Source organism: Dermochelys coriacea, chromosome 2 (genome assembly GCF_009764565.3).
Source record: "Dermochelys coriacea isolate rDerCor1 chromosome 2, rDerCor1.pri.v4, whole genome shotgun sequence".
NCBI lineage: Eukaryota > Metazoa > Chordata > Testudines > Dermochelyidae > Dermochelys > Dermochelys coriacea.
Window position 1 is genome coordinate 216,436,422 of NC_050069.1, and position 19,475 is coordinate 216,455,896.

General features: G+C 39.4%; 1 protein-coding gene across 1 annotated transcript in view; it reads left to right on the top strand.

The window, feature by feature from the left end:
* The window catches only part of DGKB (diacylglycerol kinase beta), a 519,697-nt gene that overhangs the window by 341,226 nt on the left and 158,996 nt on the right, over positions 1-19,475 (top strand). Inside the window, 1 exon segment of the mRNA XM_038392537.2 lies at positions 8,055-8,119. Coding sequence (XP_038248465.1) covers positions 8,055-8,119 — 65 coding nt within the window.

The window sequence follows — 19,475 nt, forward strand, 5'->3', positions numbered from 1 at the left end:
GAATGAGCAAACTCTTTGCTAAAGTTAGATTTTCATTCTGATCCCAAAGATTACAGGTTACTGAATTACCCCTTAAACTTCATAGTCTTGTAGATCCATTTAACCTAATTAAAGAAGCATCTTAGAAAAATAATCAGCTTGTTTGCATCCAAAGAAGATGCATATTAGTCATGTGGTTGTTTATTAGCATAAAAATATTATTTAATAGAGATTTTAATCACAGCAAGCTTATAGACAGACATATATTAAATGCATTAATCTTTCTATAAGGTTATTCTCAATGTATAAGGTTACTCCTCTGAAAAGACTGCTTCAGATTGCTTTCCGGTAATGCTAATACCCATTAAAAAGATGAATATATATGTGTGTAAGTCAATCATAAGGTATTAAAGAGGTATAGCAACTTAAGCTTCTTTTCTTCTTGGCAGGTCACTTTGAGAAATGTCCCAGTTCAATTAAAATATTTTTTCCATTTCCTAGGAGCAGATACAGATGTGTTCTGTCCTGTCTCTATCTCATCTTCACTGTCAGGGTTTAAAACAGACCTGAGCAAGAGGTGACTAAGGATTGTCCAGCCATTTAAAATTCTAGGGGGTTAGGGTACGGCTAGTATCTCTTAAAGAGAACAAGGGGCTTCCATTCTGTATATGTGTACTTTGAGGTTATTACCTCAGATGTTATAGAACAATTCATGTTCTTTACTAAAGCCAGGATTAACTAGGAGTTATATTTACCAAGTATTTATCAGTTACTTCATCTCTGCTTCCAAAATACCAAGGTAGCATAGGCAGTGATTGGGCAGTAAATGGGGAAAAAAGTCTTAAGGGACAAGGGAAAACCTATGATATTTTCAGGTTAGATGGGTGACATTGTCTAGGAAAAGAGAGATGCAGAGAAAAGATGTCATCATTCTGGGCAACTATCTTAATATACTGTATAGATGACTGTAAAACAAACTGCATATGTTAAACAGGAAGTAGTAGACATTGGATTATTAACATCCTATTATTGAAGACTTTTTAATGATCTTCTCAAAGCATCATGCAATAAATCAACTAGTTAGAATAACTTGATAATAAAAGTTTGATATTCAGCATTATCTGCAGTGGACTTGCTATAGATCTGAGACAAAAACGTTTGTTTTCTTGCAAGAGATTTTTCCTCTTGGAGTCACTCACTGATGTTGCATTGACCCAGAACCATTAAAAGCAGCTTAATAGCTTAATAATGGGCCTTGTGCTTGGGCACATTCACAGTTAGATGTTGTGGCTGCATATTAAAACAATCATAAGCCTTTCCTTTCCTTGTTTCCTTCTTCCACCTCCTAACAGGCATCCCACCAGTTGTATCCCAACTGGATAAAACTTCTACCACATGAAAAGAAATTAACTGTCTACTAGGTGACATCATGGGGGAACAGTGATGTATTTCCAAATTATAATAAGGGATTTCCCAAAACATTTTTATCACAATTAGTTATATATGTGACATTTCCTGGGATGAAGTACTTTTGTTTCACCTCCTTCACAAAAAAACCACAAATCCCATACTTTCTTTCCTACTCCACACCATAAAATATCAATTCCACACACTTTTCTACACTTCAGAAAACCCATCAGTTCCATACTCTTAATCTCATAACTCACTAATTGAATACTCTCTCACCTGATGGTTCTCAGGGGACCCAGAGCTGTGAGACTCCTTGTTACCCCCCTGCCACCAGTGAAAGAGAGCCTCCCTGAGACCAGCAGCCTGTTAGCCACCGAAGCACCCTCCTCTGGGCAACGTGAGTCCTTACTTTGCCTTATGGTTAACAATAGGTGTACCCCAGTCCCCAAGCCCTTTTGAAGCATTTTCTGATAGTGTCCAGCCCTGCCTCCACTGAACACTCACAGAAATACCAGGGCTGCTGTCCCCAAGGGAATGGTGTATATGTCACCTTGTAGGATTCAACTGAGGATCAGCACCTTGCTTAATACTACAGCACAGAGATATATTTATAGTGAAAAAAAATAAGTTTATTATCAAAGATGCAAGAGCTACTGAGTTAGGATAATGGAAACAAAAGGGTTACATATGAAACAAAATCATAACACACTTTTTTAAAGACTAAACTTAACAGGCTAACTACCTGTCTAAAGATGTTTTGTCTCACCCAAAGTCCTTTGCAGCATCTTTCACTGAGGTAGGCAGAGATCCTGTTTTTATGAATGTAAATGTGCTGTCTGTTTACTTCCTAGAATAAAGGGGTGTCATTTTGCCTTCTACTTATATTCCCAATGTTCATTGTTTGTACTCTGTGTGATAAGCTTTGTGGCTTATTTTCCTGCATGCTGCTACCTTGTTGATTTCATGTGCCCCTTCCGGCTTCCTATGTAGATGTGTAGTCATTGTGTTAACTTACAGTGTTTAATTTTCATGACAATATAGAGACCAATGAATAAATATCTTTTGTCTGACAGAAAACCTGTTTGTCAACTCTGCCTTGAATAGCTTTTAAAATACATTTTCAGTATACTTATGTAACTTTTGCATAGTCTCCATCCATCCATTTCACAATGATATTAATGAGCAGCGTTACCCTAGCTTTCATTAAAGACCTCACATAATGTGCTTTGGTGATCCAGAATGTACATACCAGGATCAGTCTATTCAAGAAACCCCCTTGCTAGTTGGCACTGAGGAGGTTTTGAGTTACATCATCCCAATCCATTAATCCTCCACCCCCTCTCAATATCCTTTAATGCACCAAGCTTGCCCAGTAGCTCATGGAAGCTAGTCTTGATGGCTTACCTACCTGGCAGCTTTCCTCAGTAGCAGAAGCTATTGGAGGCAGGCAAACTGCCCTCTGATCCTTGGCTCTGGAGTGATTGGATGGGATAGAGGGACGGTCCTGTTTTGTGGTAATTGGATCATTGGTTGTCAAATGAGTCTTCTGTGGTTCTGCAATTCATTGGGTCTCCTCTTCCGGCTGGTGCTCCCCTCCCTCCAAGCTGGTTTCTCCCCTGGATTGTGTGGGGAATGGATCTCTAGGCTTCCTCCCAGTACTGACCATTCAAACTCTGTGCTTAGATTGGGCAGGCAGTTAGAGGTGAATACAGGACTTCCTCTAAGTACAGCAATAGCTGGGCCTTCCTCTAAGTACAGCAGTAGTAGTCCTCCTTTTAACATGCCAGAGTGACTGGTGGGGCTGAGTAGAGAGCACTTTGGTTGCAGGATTTGCTATTTTTATTATTTATTGGTGCACTTGTCATGTTTTCCTTCTGCTATTGGTGTGAGATGCAGGAATATTTTTCTTGAAGTGGCTGACTTGCCTGTATTGCTAGTGAGCTCCACTCACAGCTCAGCATCTGGCTGAATGAGCAGCAGCAGCTTGTTCTTCCCCAACCTTAGAGCAAGCTGGAAACATTAACATGCCCAGCCACAGAATTGTGGGAGGGAGTTTGAAACAATGACCCCTAACCCAAATTTAACCCGTTACTGTCCACCAGGAGCATATCACTGTGCACAGAACCAGCCTAAGGAATCTGGAGAGATTTGAGATACAGCCCTAAAAGTATTTGATTCCATTCACTTTAAAAGGTGTGTGGACCAGCTCTCTGGTCTACTTCTCTGGTGGTGTGAAGCTCGTAATAGATTTCCCAAGGTAAAGAGGATGTTGTCTGGTGATCTCTAGCTGCTATATTTATTAGAGAGTGGATCTTAAATTTACTCCAACCTCCAGATTCCTGCTGCTGGTTTGTTTTGGGCCTTGCAATTAGTTTGCATTTGTTTAGACCATTTTATGTAACACTAACTTAAGAAATGGGCTAAAATATTTTTTTAAATGAAAGCTGGGAGTCTTCATAGGAACAAAGGGCTGCCCTGTTAACAAGGGTCCCATGTGAGTCCCTTTCAGTGTCTCAGTGACATGGAATCCTATGTAAATTGGCCAGGCCTGGGTGCAGGTTAAAGCTACAGAATCTAAGTGCCAATCAATGGATCTTGGAGTCCAGATTGGATGCACCATTGATGCCAGTCTTATGCCAATCAATTGAAGAGCAGCTCCTCTGCTTCAAAGCATATATGTGTGTGGGTACCAGTGATCAGTTTGGTTTATATTTTTTATAAACAAAGTTGTACCCTTTCAGCAATGTTTATATTAAATTTGTGTGTCATGCATCTGCCTGGTGCTGTGCTCATCAAAATAGATTTTTATGCATTGTCCTTTTTAACCTCTCAGCTCACTAAGTTGCTTGATCTGTTTTGGAGTCAGAAAATGTTCAGGTAGGGGAAAATTTCAAGCAAATTAACCTTCCATGGAAAAATAACTGCCTATTTGTCATCTGCAGTAGGCATTGATCCCTAACTTGTTTATGCCTTGCATTTGTTATGCATGTGTAAGCACATTAGCCTTTTCATTTCATTCATTAGACAGTTAGTCCTTGATTAGTGTGTTCTAGTTTCTGTCAAAGACAGTACTACTTCTTTATTCATTTTGTTTTAGGTCTTTCTTTTCCTTTTACCTTAATATAGAGGAAAGTTAACAATTTTAAGCACAACGGTGGTCCTTTCTGTTTATTTTTTTCTAATAAATATACTTTCACTAATTGGAGTGTCTAACATGTGGATAAAGTACCCAAAACGGTGCTTTCTAGATAGCAGAGTTGATTTTTATCTACTGGCTGTCTTTACATGGATGATTGGCAGCTCAAGTTTTACTACCAGCATCACTTTGAGGATAAAGTATTTGTAACTGCGGGATTACCTATAATAGTGAATATTTGCCTTGTAAAATTACTTTTCAACTTTCTTATAAATACGATAATACGTGAATGATAAGCAAATGAGACTGACAGGACAATGAGTTTGGGAATACTCCATTGAGACAAGGAAGTTCCATTGAGGAGTTTACAAGCAAGGTGAAGCAGATAAGGATGTGTTTAAGGTTAGCAGTTTCTCTCTCTCTCTCTGTTTTATCTTGCTCATAGGCCACTACAGTTGAACTTAAATAGTACTGATTTTACAGATAGATAAATATGAAAAATAGCATCAATAATTTTCTATTTTTCTATAAATACATGGCACTTAAATACATGATGTGAATATGGCATAGTCTGAAGGTTTTACTGACACACATTGGGGATGATATGTGTAACTTGTAAGTATTGAAGCTACTTGGGAATAATTTGGTTAGCCATCACAAACTCATACTGCTTAAAATCTTTATTCCACACCACATCATCATGTGTGATGGTTGTGTGTGTGCACACGTGCGTTTGCACCAGGCAAACTGTAACTTAGACCCCTTTTAGTGCCTCTTGAGTGTACCCCATGGGGGACATGCCTGGCTTCCTGTGCCTCACTCTGGGTGGAACAACATGGCCCAACCTCTCTTAGATTGGACTCTGGGCTGTACCTTCCTGTTCCCAACCATGTTAACAACACAGGTCCAACTTGGTTTTGACACCTGTAATAGTTTCCCTTTGAGAGTCCATGATAGCATATGTTTTCAATGACAAAGAAACAGTATCTTCAAAACAAAGCACTATTAATTCATTCCTCAGAAGTACAAACCACTTAGAGCAAAAGGGGGAAAAAAAACAATAAAAAGCCTAGACGCTTTTTTAATTATACCTTTGTATGTTCCCCTAAAGTTTAAACCAAGCCAATTCCAGCTCTGGCAGGGAGAAAACAGAGGGCCCCCTCTGTAATTTCTACCTCTGTCTCTGTCAATCGGGTATCAGCTTTTCATTACGCTGCCTCTTCAAGCTCACCCAACCCCGCCTCCCTTTTTTAGGATCTTTGGGAATTAGACGTCCTTTGATCCAGGCTTAGCTTTGGAAAGAGTAAATCATTCTAAGCTGGATGGAGCCAGACAGGTAGTTTATTCCCCAGTGATAGCTCAGCCATTGTTTTCTCATGGATTCTTACACATGTTATTGTTTTACCTTTCCTGCTTGGTTCCTTAAACAACCCCTTTTGAGGTGCCTCCATAGCAAATAACCCATCATAACCAAACACAGAGAGGCCTTGTGTGATACTCCCTGGGGGTACTTAGGATTGTGAGCCATAGTCACTATTATATACCCTTTGCATCAGTGAGCTTTGTCTGTGCCTGCCTGGGTTCAGCTCCCAGACTCCACCAGCTACTGGCAACACAAGCACCTCTCCTCCAGGCCTCGCTGTCTCTTTACACGTTAGTGTTGGGCACACTTCACCCCACAAGTCGTCCTAGCATTCCCAGTGTCCAGCCCCTGCTCCAGTGGACACTTACAGAATTACCAGGTTTGATGTTCCCAAAGGAACAGTGCACCACAGCTTACTAGTTCATAGATTCATAGATTCCAAGGCCAGGAAGGGTCACTGTGATAATCTATTCTGATGACCTGCCCAACACAGGCAATAGAACTGTAATTCCTAGTATTCACCTTAGAGCACAGCTTTGCTTAAGACATAACAATTAAATGTCTGTATAGAGAAAGAAAGTATGTTTTTTTTAAACAAAGAATAGAGATTCATCTAATAGCAAACAGAAATATTGAAACGAAGTGTTACATATAAAACAGTCATAACATGCTTTCTATGGCATCAACTTAACTAACAATTGTACTCCTGTTTAAAGAAGTTTATCTCACCCAAAGTTCTTCCCAACCTTTTCAGCTAAGCCTGGTTAAGATCCCTTTTTCATGAAGCAAACACACTGGCAATTTACTTCTTCAGTGAAGGACGTCAGGGCTTCTTTCACTCCCAGATATACCAGAACAGACCTTTAATCTTCACCTGAGAACTCCCCCTCTCCCTCTGTTTACCTCTTCCTGTTAATTTTCTTTTAAAGTGCCCCCGAGCTCTTCATTACTGTTTAACTTGATATGCTAATAGACTTCTGTTGTAAGACACATAACCATTAGCTAGGGAGATAAGTGTCTCTCACCTCCTCTCTGGAGAAGTTTTTCTCAAGTAACTTGCCTTTAACTACAAGGCCTTAAGAACATAATTTCCAATATACGTGCCTATCTTCTTACATGTTATCCACACATGCAACTCGCAATGATTCTGATGGCCAGGGTGATACAGGCTTCCATTAGAGACTTTACATGACGTTCTTTGGTGGACTAGTAGGTAAACACCAGAAACTGGGGATCCCTGTAACCCTTTTATACTCCTGTCCGTCTTGGCTCAGAGAGGTCCCTGTGTCACACCTGCACTATATAAAGAATCAATAGAGATATTTCCAGTCCATCACGTGTATAAAAGCTTACTACTTACTTGTTATTTTTAATCCATGATTTTAAAGTGCTTTATATCCTCTTCATAAATTAATGTCATCAAATCTGTGTGTATTTGTAATATATATGATATAATATAAAAATATACCCCCCTACACATTTCTTCCAAGGTATCTATGAGGTAATAGGACATGTGTATCTAAAGGCTGGGAATGCCTGTGCTCTGGAGGTGCCTTATGTAGGGATCTGATTTAGAGATTTAGCATGCAGTCATTTTGTAATGGCAGTGGTGGTGGTTCTCCTATATAATGAATCCACTTATTTTTTTTTAAATGTGTATATAATATTGGGTAGCCAGATCACGACCTAGACCACTTAGAACTCTATATACAAGACTGTTGAATGGTCCTATACAAATGCTCAGGCTGTATACAGGTGAGGTTACCCGACTGGGTCTTCCACCCTATTTTACCAAATAAATAGATTTCATAGATGTACTCTGTAGTCCAGCAAAAATAATGATGTGGATAGTAAACCTTCACTGAAAACAAATGCTTGTATGCTGCACAACAGTTAGTTATTTTTGCTGAAAGAATCTCTATCACTTTCCATTCACATAAAAAGATGTAACAGACTGTAAAATGTGTAGTAGGTGAATGATCTGGAGATATATCTGCTTGTTGGAATACTGTATATCTGAGATTTCAAAATTATCAGGGCACTGCTCTGGTATAATGATAGTGCACAAAACATCTTGTGGTTTATGTGCCTCGGTTAGAATTGCGATTTTATATTTTGCAGTTTTACCCATGATGATAGATTTACACATTTCTTTTTTCCTGTTAGGATGCTTCAATTGCCCACAGATTCCACATCATGCGAGAAAAACATCCAGAGAAGTTCAACAGTAGGTAAGAATATAAACGATTTTGCATGTGAATAGGTTGTTTTCAAATGGGTAAGATGTATGTTCCATGAGGAGGTAAATTCTGCATTTTCCTTCAAAATATTGATTGTTATTACAAGACAGAATGTTACTGCATCTTAATTTAAATATCTGGTTCCAGATTATTCCGATTAAAATCAGTGATATCTGGTCGCAGTTGAAATGAGCAGCATTATAAATAAAGTGTTCTCACATGCAAAATGATTGACTCTGAAGATTAGCATGATAGAGATGATGCACTGTGGTATCTGAGGATCCCTGAGTTGACACTTTGCCATTAGGAACTGCAGAGCACTTATTAGACAGCTGCAGCTGGGGATCCTTATCTTTCATTCCTGCATACACACTAGTATGTTGACAGGGGACTCTTCCATATATACTCTTTGTGAGGAAGGGCAACTGAATGCTGTTTTATAAATATATACTTCTTATCTTTAAGAAGCTTGGGAAATGTCTAAAATGTGCGAACTGAAACTTTGCGTATATCCACGTGTTCCTTTTTGAGTTTGATATGGACTGTTGTTCCAAAGCTTTTTTGGAAATGTAAAATGTGTTAACATATACTCTAAATACATCTTTCCTCAATAGACGGCTTACTGAGTAGATAAAATCCATAATGCAATACTTGTTTGTCTCTCATATTAGGGTAATTTAACAGATCAACAATGATGGGGAATGGCAACATTTCAGAAGCCTTAAGTAACATTTTAAAGGCACAAGAGAGGAAAATAAATCAATACAATATATAGGAATATATACTGCACATATTTATTTATATACTTATTTATTTATGTACTCTCTGGATCAAATTGTGGCATTTATCCACTGACCAGAATTGGGGGCTATGTGGAGCTGCTATTCTCCATAAGGAAATCTTGGAGCAATTGTGCCGCAGGTAAGCAAGCTGCCCTAATGGATGAGAGTTACACAGGCTGCCATTTCTATGGGATAGTGGATCTGCTTTCCCTAGTATGGCTGTCCTGCTTTGTGAACTAGTACAGAGTGATATGAGTGGGGCCATTAACCACTGCAGTGTGGCTGAAAACACTGTGCTCCCCCAAGCACAGGGACTGAGGTTGTCACAAGCCATACGCCAGGAGGCTTCTTACACGTTCAGTACCCCTCAGCATCTGTGAGGATCTATCATGATTCAGGGTTAGATATATTACAATAAATTCCACAATAAGCGCCCATGTTATAACACAGTGGTGGGCAAGATGCGGCGCCCATCAGGGTAATCTGACTGCGGGCCACGAGACATTTTGCTGACAATTGACCATACACAGGCATGCCTTCCCCCTCCCCGCAGCTCCCGGTGGCCGCAGTTCACCATTCCCGGGGATGTGCTGGCCACCACTTCCCACAGCTCCCATTGGCTGGGAACAGCGAACCATGGCCACTGGGAGCTGAGGGGGGGGACGTGCCTGTGGACGATCAATGTCAGCAAAATTTCTCGCAGCCCGCAATCAGGCTTGATTGGCCATAGGTTGACCACCACTGTTATAACAGCTCCTCTTCATAAAGCTCATATATTTTTCACTCCCAAGAAATATATAATGAAGAGAATACAGTGGTTCATAAAGACATATTGCTGGAGCTATCGGACACTTATCAAATGCAGGTTTTCTAGACTATGAAGGTGAAGCTGGTTTATCCGTGGCCCTTCTGCATATTTTCAGCAGTTGGAAATTTTAATTTATAAAAAGCTCAGCTAATAATATGAGTTTCAGATCAGATTTCATGTCACAATAAATCATATGCCATTAATAACATCTGCTGCAGGCTCACCTTGAAATTCATCTATATTTTAAAGATTCTGATGTTTCTAACATTATCTTAAGGAAATTAATTACAAAAATATATAGTTCCAATCTTTACACTTCTTGTTACTGAGATACTGAAAGAACTTGAAAAGGTAATGATATTTCCAGGGGTTAGAAGAGCTCTCGTTCAGATGATATAATATTTATCAAAAATAAATCTAAGTATTAACTGTTAAAAGTTATAATTTGCTAGCATGTTTATAATAGAGAAGTTCTAATGTCAACCCAGTCATTTGTAGATAGCCAAAGCGCTACCTTTAATTATGATATTTTAGACAAAGACAGTACATATCTTTATTCACATAGTTTCCTGAAGCATTTTGCTACAGGCTTATCATTTTAAAAATATTTGTTTTATTTTGCAGAGAGGGAGAAAATGACAAATCCTGCTAATGTAATTTTACATACAATTATCTCAGATGTAGTTTGTTCTTTTAACAGCAGTTTGCAGATGGTGACATTCCATAATGAGAAACCTGCTGTAAGATATTATGTGAAAACAAATCCCATTTTAGAACTCCACTGAGCCAGTGGCTATAAGCTTTGTAATTTACTAGAAGGTGGCATTTTCAAAAGCATCTCGGTGACTTGGGAGCACAAATCCCAATAAGGGACTTGTACTCCTAAGCCATTTAGCCTCTTGGAAAAAATCTCACCTTGAATTCCTAAATTCTTATCCTGTCTCTGAAAAAAGAATCCCTCTCAGACTTGGAGGTCGCTTAGTAAGTTCTGATTTCTCAGAGACGATAAGCACTCAGAACTCCTGTTAAACTAAGTGAGAGATTAAACATTTCTGTAAGTCAGACCATTGCACTGCAGTTCTACTTTCAGAAATGCCTATGTAACAATCTGTTACCCAAGTAAGATGGAATTCCTTGCCAAACAGAATTTGATTTTTTGTGTTATACAGAATAGATATAGAATCATAAAAATGTAGGGCTGGAAGGAAGCTCAATAGGTCATCAAATCCAGCTCCCCTGCACTGAAGCAGGACCAAGTAAATCTAGTCCATGTCTGACAGGAGTTTGTGCAACCTGTTCTTAAAAACCTCCAATGATGGGGATTCCACAACCTCTCTTCCAGAATAGCTGGAATAAGCTCTGAATATCACTTTAGTGACAAAACTAAGTTTTTGTTACTTTAAACAGACAGTACAGGTTGGGGAATGTGAGCTGGATTCTATCCTCGCTCATGCACCTCAATAAAATTGATAACTAAGATCCACATTGAAGGATAATTCTTCCCTCATTTAATACACCTGTTCAATTCCATTGAAACTAAAACAGGTTATAGCTGCAGCAGTGTAAATTAGGACAGATTTTGGCCTGATTTTTTTTTAAATGAACTACTGATGATTCATAAGCTGGAAAGAATCCAACTCGACAGTCTGAACCCAGGTTATATTTGTAGGGCTGGCCATTTTTTACTTGTAAACTGAGCAGATGTGATAGGAAAATGAAATCACTGAGATGCAACCACTATGGGACCTCCCATGCCAGTTTTATAGTCACTTCTCAGAGGACAACTTTGCTGCCTCAGTTTCACCATGTATGAAATAGAAATAAAAAATGTTTCTATTTCAATGGATTTGGAGGATTGTTCAGTGAGTGTTCATAAAATGCTTTCAAAGTAATACAATCTAAGTATTAGGAACTCCTTCCTCTATTCAACATGTGACAGGAGTAATTTTCTTTTTCATACAAAGCTTTAACATTGCTAATTTCTCAAAAGTACAAAAAATAAAGTAGGTCTGAGATTTTCAAAGTCACCCACGGGATTTGGACACCCAATACCCTCTCAAAACCTCAACTTAAATACATAGCAAATAAAGAAATGCACATAACTAAAGAATGTATGCAATAAATATACTGTAATCTTTAAAGTTACTCTTCCGAAAACCTAGAGTTGCGTCCTTTAGTGTGATATTTTTCTTTTCAATGATCAAGTGTGTCCCATGGTCTTACTGATAAGATACATACTGTTACCATTCCACAGACACTTAAGGAGGTAAGTGTTTAAATGCATTCATAACTACTAGAATCTGAGTTGTCATAGTAGCCAGACACCGGTGGCTTGAAGTGCTGAGATTACTGCACTTGAGAAAGCATGGTTCAACTTCTAGTGCCTCCTGTTCAGAGCAGGATCAAATTTCTTGATTTCAGTGAGCAAGTGTCTAGTAGCTAACCCTAAGGGGAAGCAAACTTGCAGAGGACAGCATTTGAAGTAACACAGTATCACTAAACTGGAATGCTGTTAAAATAATCTAGTTTGGCCAGAATGTGAGCCCAGGAGCTGTGCCATGCTTGGCCAGACAGTGGGTCCACTGCACTACCCCATAGACCACAATGTTTGATAGATAGCCACTAAAAGGTGCAGAACATTGGTGATATATGCTTACATAATTATGCCCTTTAGAAGTTGGGCAACTGCATAATGATGTAGGTTGCAGATGGATTCTGCAGAAAATCCCTAGTGGAACAGCACAGTTTTCACCTCCATGATGTGAGAAAAAGAAGGCCCTTGGGAGTAAGGGATAGCCTTGTTGTCTGATCAGAGAACTTGATGGTTAACAAATGACATTTGCTATACCGTTGATGTTCTGACCCAAGCAGCATAAACTGTATCCAGCTTTGTGACTCAGTCTGGAGACTATCTGAGAAAACCTCATCTTAGTCATTGTGAACATTAGATCTTGGTCTAATGTTTTAGAAATGTTATCTGTGCCAATATTGATGTCCTTTAAGGTGAAGAAACACAAATAATTCAGATACTAAGTTTAACAACTATTCAATAAGTTCCCAATGGAAGCCAATAGACCTGCAATATAGTCTGGATGGCACCAGGATACCCACATTGTCTTTGTCCTAGGCCAGTGCTTGCATAGCATGTGAGTGCACCAAAAGTATTTGTTTGGGGGAGGAGGGCATTCCTGCATTTGAGGTCATATGCAAGGGGCTGCCCCTCCTCCCTGGCCTAAATTCATGTTATAACCAGAAGCCAACTGGGCCAAGGTGGGCCAATACAAGCCAGCTTTTGACTGTATATAAACATTTTCGGTTCTGTGTCAGAAAACAGATTATCTTGCTCTGCTTTTGTCGAGGATTGCTATTACATTAGCAATTATGAGCCTGAGTTCAGAGGTGTAGTTCCATGGAGTCTTATCCTTTTGTGAAAAATGTAATCGGGCGGGATCAATGAGACAGGCAGTAGATGTCTGCAACCTGGTCTCTGCATTGGGCTGGTGTCTTCTGACAGAATCTTCTCATCCAGTCATAGCCAAAACAGAGAGAAGAAGAGAGTTCCTAAAGTGCTTGTAGTACTTGCTCTCAGGAGCAATTGTTTTTGCTCTGCTTTCAAAGCTACAAGAACAGCAATTGTGTTCCGTTATCTTTGCTACCAGGCCAGAACTGGAGCCCACAGAGGGACATACTTTCACAGCAGGATGCCTGTGTAATATAGCACTATTAATGGGGTGAGAGACTTGGGAGTTTTTTTGTTGTGTGTTTTTTTATTTTTTACAAGAGATATCTAAGGTGAGATAAGGTGATGTGCTATGCTGACCTCTGTACACTGCAGTACTGGACCAGGAGGAAGAGGGAGAACTGGCTAAAAATTCAGTTATTTTCAGTATCTGCTTTCTCTTTGTTCCCAGAATAAAGCTCATGGTTTACAGGTTATAAACTAATCCACAATTATGTGCATATTATTCATTAATAAAGGGCTTATTTTCTTGGAGGTCACTTGCACAAAGTAAATTGGTATTTAGTGTTGTTTTTTTAACACCAGTGTCTTTAGAGTTTAAGTGCATAGATACTGGCACAAAATAGAAGCATAATTCAACATGATAAAAGTGAATTTCTAAAATATAAAATCAAGAATTCTACACTAATCAAGTTATTAGGAATAGGAGATTGTTTTTGTTTTAGGATTTCTTCATCATAAAACAGCTTTAGTGTTTGAAGAGAGAGTCGTGTTTGAAAATCTCTAAAATGATGTACTTAGAACTGTAAATGCAAACTATAAACTCTACTTTAGTTTCTTGAACCTCAAAAATATCTTGTGCGCTATTTGGTGCCAGAGGGTATGTCTACACTGCAAAGAAAGTCTCAGTGGCTCAGGTCAATTGACTTGGGCTTGCAGGGCTCGGACTGTGGTGCTAAAAATAGCAGTGTGAATGTTCCCATTCTCACTGCAGCTTGGGTTCTGCCACCCTCCCCCTACACTGGGTTTCACAGCCCGGTCTCCAGTCCAAGCAGGAACATCTACACTGGTATTTTTAGCACTGCAGCCCAAACCCAAGTCAATTGATCCAGATTCTGAGATTCAGTGCTGCGAGTTTTTCCTCTGCAGTGTAGACATACCTAAAGAGTCATGTTAGCAAACTTAATTTAATCAAATACTATTTTAGACTATTTAATATGGACTTGAATGATTTTTGTAAAATGTTTAGTTTGTCTCCACATGCAGGTTCAATTCACATAAACCATATATCTATTTTTCTCAGCACCAGTCTATGATGTATACACAGATCTCCCTGCCGGGGCATTCTGACCAAACTGGATTATTTTAACAGCATAGACCAGTGAGGCTGTCAGTCTATACCTGGTGTTCAGTACTCTGAAAAACCTTTTCTCTACTCCCAAGTCCATCGGAGTATTGGTAGGGGAACCCAGACCCACCCATTCCACTGGGTTCCAGCTCAGGGCCTTGGAGTTAGGTAAGCAGGGTCAGTGTTCTTCAGCCCTGAGCTTCTTCCTACCTTCCCCTGGGTCTCTGCAGCCTCTCCAGCCTATTGATCAGTTCATCCCCTCTTGAGCTGTTGCCTCTGGGCAACTCTTTAGTAGCTTACTAGCAGGAGCCCCTTTCTCCAGCCTGCTCACTCCTTTGCTTCCCATCCCTTTGATCCTCCCAGCTGCTGCGGGGCTTCCAATCAGCAGTGCTGGCAATGCCTATATTAACACTTTGGTTGCTGGGCCAGTGTGGGGTACATACATCCCATGACAGGGCCATCTCAAAATTCTGTTCTTTGTCTTGAAAGTTCTAATGGGCTAATGACGAGCTATTTAAAAGGCAACCTCTCACTGTTAAACACAGCTGCTGTAGAGGACATCTGGGAGGCTGAAATTGATGGAACTTGTGTTCAAACTTGTGGGGGCTGCTGCAGCATACTCTGGGAGGACATTCACCCACATAGAGGGCCAGCACAAGTCTTTTGCCCTACCTAAGACTTCAAAATATGGCTTCACAGACGACCTGTACCTGCTGATAGTGGGGATCACAATTTAAAGGTTCGGCTGCCCCTGGAACAGCTCAAATCAGACCTCTCCCCAAGCTGGTCTCCCCCCTTACCCTCAGTCTTTCCTCCTGGAAAGCAGCAGCCCCTCCCTACAGCTCCCAGCTGTTGCTCCTGTTTCTCCCCATGGGTTGCAGCTTGTTGGCTCCGGTGTGCAGGGAGGTGGCCCAGCCACACTATGTGACCAAGCAAGGCCAGCAAACCCTGGCAGAAATCTGGGGATCATGATGGCATGAGCCCCCTCCCCCCTCCGCTTCTCCCCCCACATCACTTCCTTATGGCTTAGATGGGAATTAAGCAGTATGTACTCGGTATGCTGACCTTCAGCACAGGAGTGGATTTTATACTCTCATTGTAGGGTTCTCAGCTTTGAATTCGCTACTGCTGGAGATCAGGGTGAGCTAGAGTTTTCCACTTTTATAATGCAATGTAAGACTTATCTCTTTCACCTCAGAAGTTGGTTCTGAAGTGTCTCCAGCTGTGTGCTCTAGAAAATTGTGTTCTGTTAATTGTGAGGGGATAGGAGGTTTTTTTCTTGAGGGAATTGATGTATTTTTCCAGTTTATTAGAAGAATGGTTGTCTTAGAACCATGTATAAAATAATAACAATGAAATTAAGAGAGAGAAAGTCTCAGGCTGTATGCACTATCTAGCATCTCAGTATTATTTAGCAAGCTATGATATTGAATTGTAGAAAATGGCCCAGCACACACTCTACAAGTAAGAAAGTGTTGATTCATAACAGATCTATCCATATGCTATAGGCCAAGGTCAATAAAATCTAATTCTCTTCAAATGATGTCAAGCTGGCAACTTATTTTATTGAAGAAGATATTTCATTATTCAGAGTAGGTCATGAACCTATTTTTATGGATTTTGAAATACCAATTGGATATTTGGTACATTCTTTAATTAATTAAAACCACTGCCTCTTATTGCATAGTAGTTTTAAGGCTAATCTCAGTTATTAAATGAAGATCAGCATATGGGAACTATATCTACGAATTTTTCATTTATAATCTGGTCATTTGGAATGAGAAGTAATAAAACAGAAAATGATACCCAAAGCTCTCTCACGACTTTCCTTCATAGTCAATTTAACATATGAGAGTGTGTACCACAGCCAGAAGGCTTTAATTTGACATTTGTTGCCTGCTGATAAAACATATTTGTAGTTTTTTGTTTGAATTAATAAAATGATTTTGCCCAGCTTTCAAGTGTCTACTTTGAATCAAATATGCCAACATTGTGCTAACAATTCTTGGTAAAATATCTTTTTAGTGGGGGGGGTGGGCTGTTGATTTTGTACAGGGAGAGAAATGGAACAACTGAGTCAATGAATAGTATAGCGGAGGTACAAAACTGGTTCTGGATCTAGTTTGGCAGATATGCAAAATAAAGTCTGCCTCCCTATGATAAGATGAGAGTGGTTATGTCTTGGAAGAAATGTTTATATCAGTTCCTGAGCTGCATAAAGAGGTGAGTAGCACCCATTTCTGATATATATTTCCAAAACAAAACAAAAAAAGCCGAAACAGCCAACTTTCATTTAAAGAAAACAGTTAAGATTTCTAAGTGAATACAATGGTCTGACCGATCACAAAGCCTATGCTGTTAAAAGCAAAATGAAGTGAATTGTTAAGGATGCAATAATTTTTACACTTACCATTTAATAAATATTAGTAGCTGAAAGCCCATGCTGTTACATGGGTATGGCAGTTGGGCCAAGTAATCCACCATCTATGCAGTCTCCCTCATACAAACAATGAAAGTTAGCTGTAGAGTAAGGATAGTGAATGGTCAAATTACCACTAATATCATAATGATCTAGGGCTCTTGGCATATCATATGTACGTGCTTGGTTGTCACACAAGTATAATTTATTAAGTCAAAAATGGCTGAGAACTTAACAATTGGACTGTAACAGACCCTGGATTCCAGTGATGGTTGAGCCTGGGGATATTCTGAACAAAAAGAGCTCTCAACCCTGTCACTGTTTCTATGGCTTTTTACTGACTCATCAGATGTTCAGGCTTCAGAGTGACACAGACAGGTGACAATCCTGGAATCTTGTACAGATAAACACATTATTCTTAAGTACAAAGAAATGAAAATTTAATCACAACACAGAACCTTAACTCTGATTCATAGATGTTTTATGGATTATTTTTGTTACCTTGATTCCAGTATCTAAACCCTAATTCAGGAAAGCATCCTATTCATAGCTCTTAAGCAGATGCTGGTAATGAGGAGACCACCTGCTGTTGGACTGGCATGAGATACAGCCTAAATCCTGGTCTGTGACCTAGCCCATAAGCAAGACAGCTTTGGATCAGACCCTAGATACTGAAGAATTGGAAATCTCAGACAACCTGTTTTTACTAAATTTCCAACCCAGTTTTTCAGACTGGAGCGGTATCTATAACTTCACATAACAACCAAAACTTGAGGTGCTGATCCAGCTCTAACTGCTTAACCTTTTAACATTTCTCAATCATTAGTGCTCAGCATTTATGTTTGTTCAGATTGCCAGAAAACTAATCATATTAACCAGCGTGCCATGATCCTAAGTCAATTTCCTGCGGCTCCTGTCTTTGCTAAGCATGTGAATGAGGCATTTTAGATATTTGACATATCCTAAAATTTACTTAAAAAAACAAAACAACTCCCCACACCTCCACCAACCCCTATGTGAATATCTGCCACATTTTTATACAACATTTTCCTTTTTCTTCCTACTTGTATTTGAATGCACTTGCCTTGCTTATGTTGTTTTAGTCCATGTATCATTTTCATGCAAATAACCAGACTTCTTGCTGACTTGATTACAAGTTTATAATTACACAGCATCAGGACTGTTTTTTTACATGGCTTTTCAAATTTGATATATGCAAAATGAAAACCATTTCCTATTATATAATGTATAGCAAATAATAATCTGTGAAGGAATTATAAAGTAAATCCTGCAGACTTCCCTCAATCAAAACTTTTGAAGATTCTAGATAAATTGCTTAGATTTAACACATATTCCTCCAATAAATAAGCTGTGAAAATATTAACTTTCATAAAAATAGAAAACATCTGTACACACATCTACATACATATATATTGTGATACAGCATGGCCAGAGGGCAGCAGAAGAATGTTAGAAGGGAGCCTTATTCCCTACAGAGGGAAGAAAGTTTGCTATAAATTAATTAAAGCACCTGAAGCCAATTAAAGCACCTGAAGCCAGTCACATTATAAAAACTCCCTGCTTCAATCGGACAAGAGGAGGAGTTGAAGCAGAGTGGATTGGTGTTAGAGCAGAGAGCAGTTTGGAGGGAAGCAGAGGAGAGTTTGGATAAGTGCTGCGGTGGGCTAAGAAGACCAAGATCCTAGGTAGAGGGACATCTGGTTTGTGCAGAGGGAGGGCAGGAAGCCCCACAAGCTGAAGGGCAGGAGAGGGAAGTAGCCCAGGGGAAGGGACCACTAGTTCTAGTGGTTTACCGCTATCCCTAGGGCCCCTGGGCTGGGACCCGGAGTAGAGGGTGGGCCCAGGTCCCTCCCTCTCTATTCCCCTTCTCTAGGTCACTAGTGGGGCAGTTCAGGGGCAAGAAACAGTGCCCTAAACCACCCCCCCGCCCAAAAAGAGAAAGCGTGAGACCCATCATAGTAGTGCCAGCAATTTGACACATATATAGTAGTGAATTCATATGTTTGTGTGCTATATATATTGTTCCAGTCATACAGGTGCTCATGTCTTCTTTAGAAGAATTTTGATCAGTATTTATTTTTATTGCAGTCATAAAAAGGAATAACTATATAGCTAACACTGAAACAAATTAGCTCCTCTTAGTATTATCTTTAAAAATCAATGTATAGTTAGTCTCATGGTTTCTAATGTGAACAGGTAATAAAGAATGAAACTAGATTTCATATACTTACACTCAGAAGATAGAAAGCTCATAATATATATGGTACTGTACTACTTTCTTTGGTTCCCTTATATTTGGCCTATCTGTAGGCTTCAGACATTAATTTTAATAACATACAATGTCTGGGCATGGTATAATCTCATATTTTAGTTGGTTAGTGACACTTCAGTTTTCATTTGTGACTTTTTTAGAAAAGTTTGTAACTAACATCCGTCTCAGCCAGACATTATCAAATTGGCTCCTGCAAACTGCTTAGTTCCTTCCAAATTGCTAGCTGCTGTAGCAGCT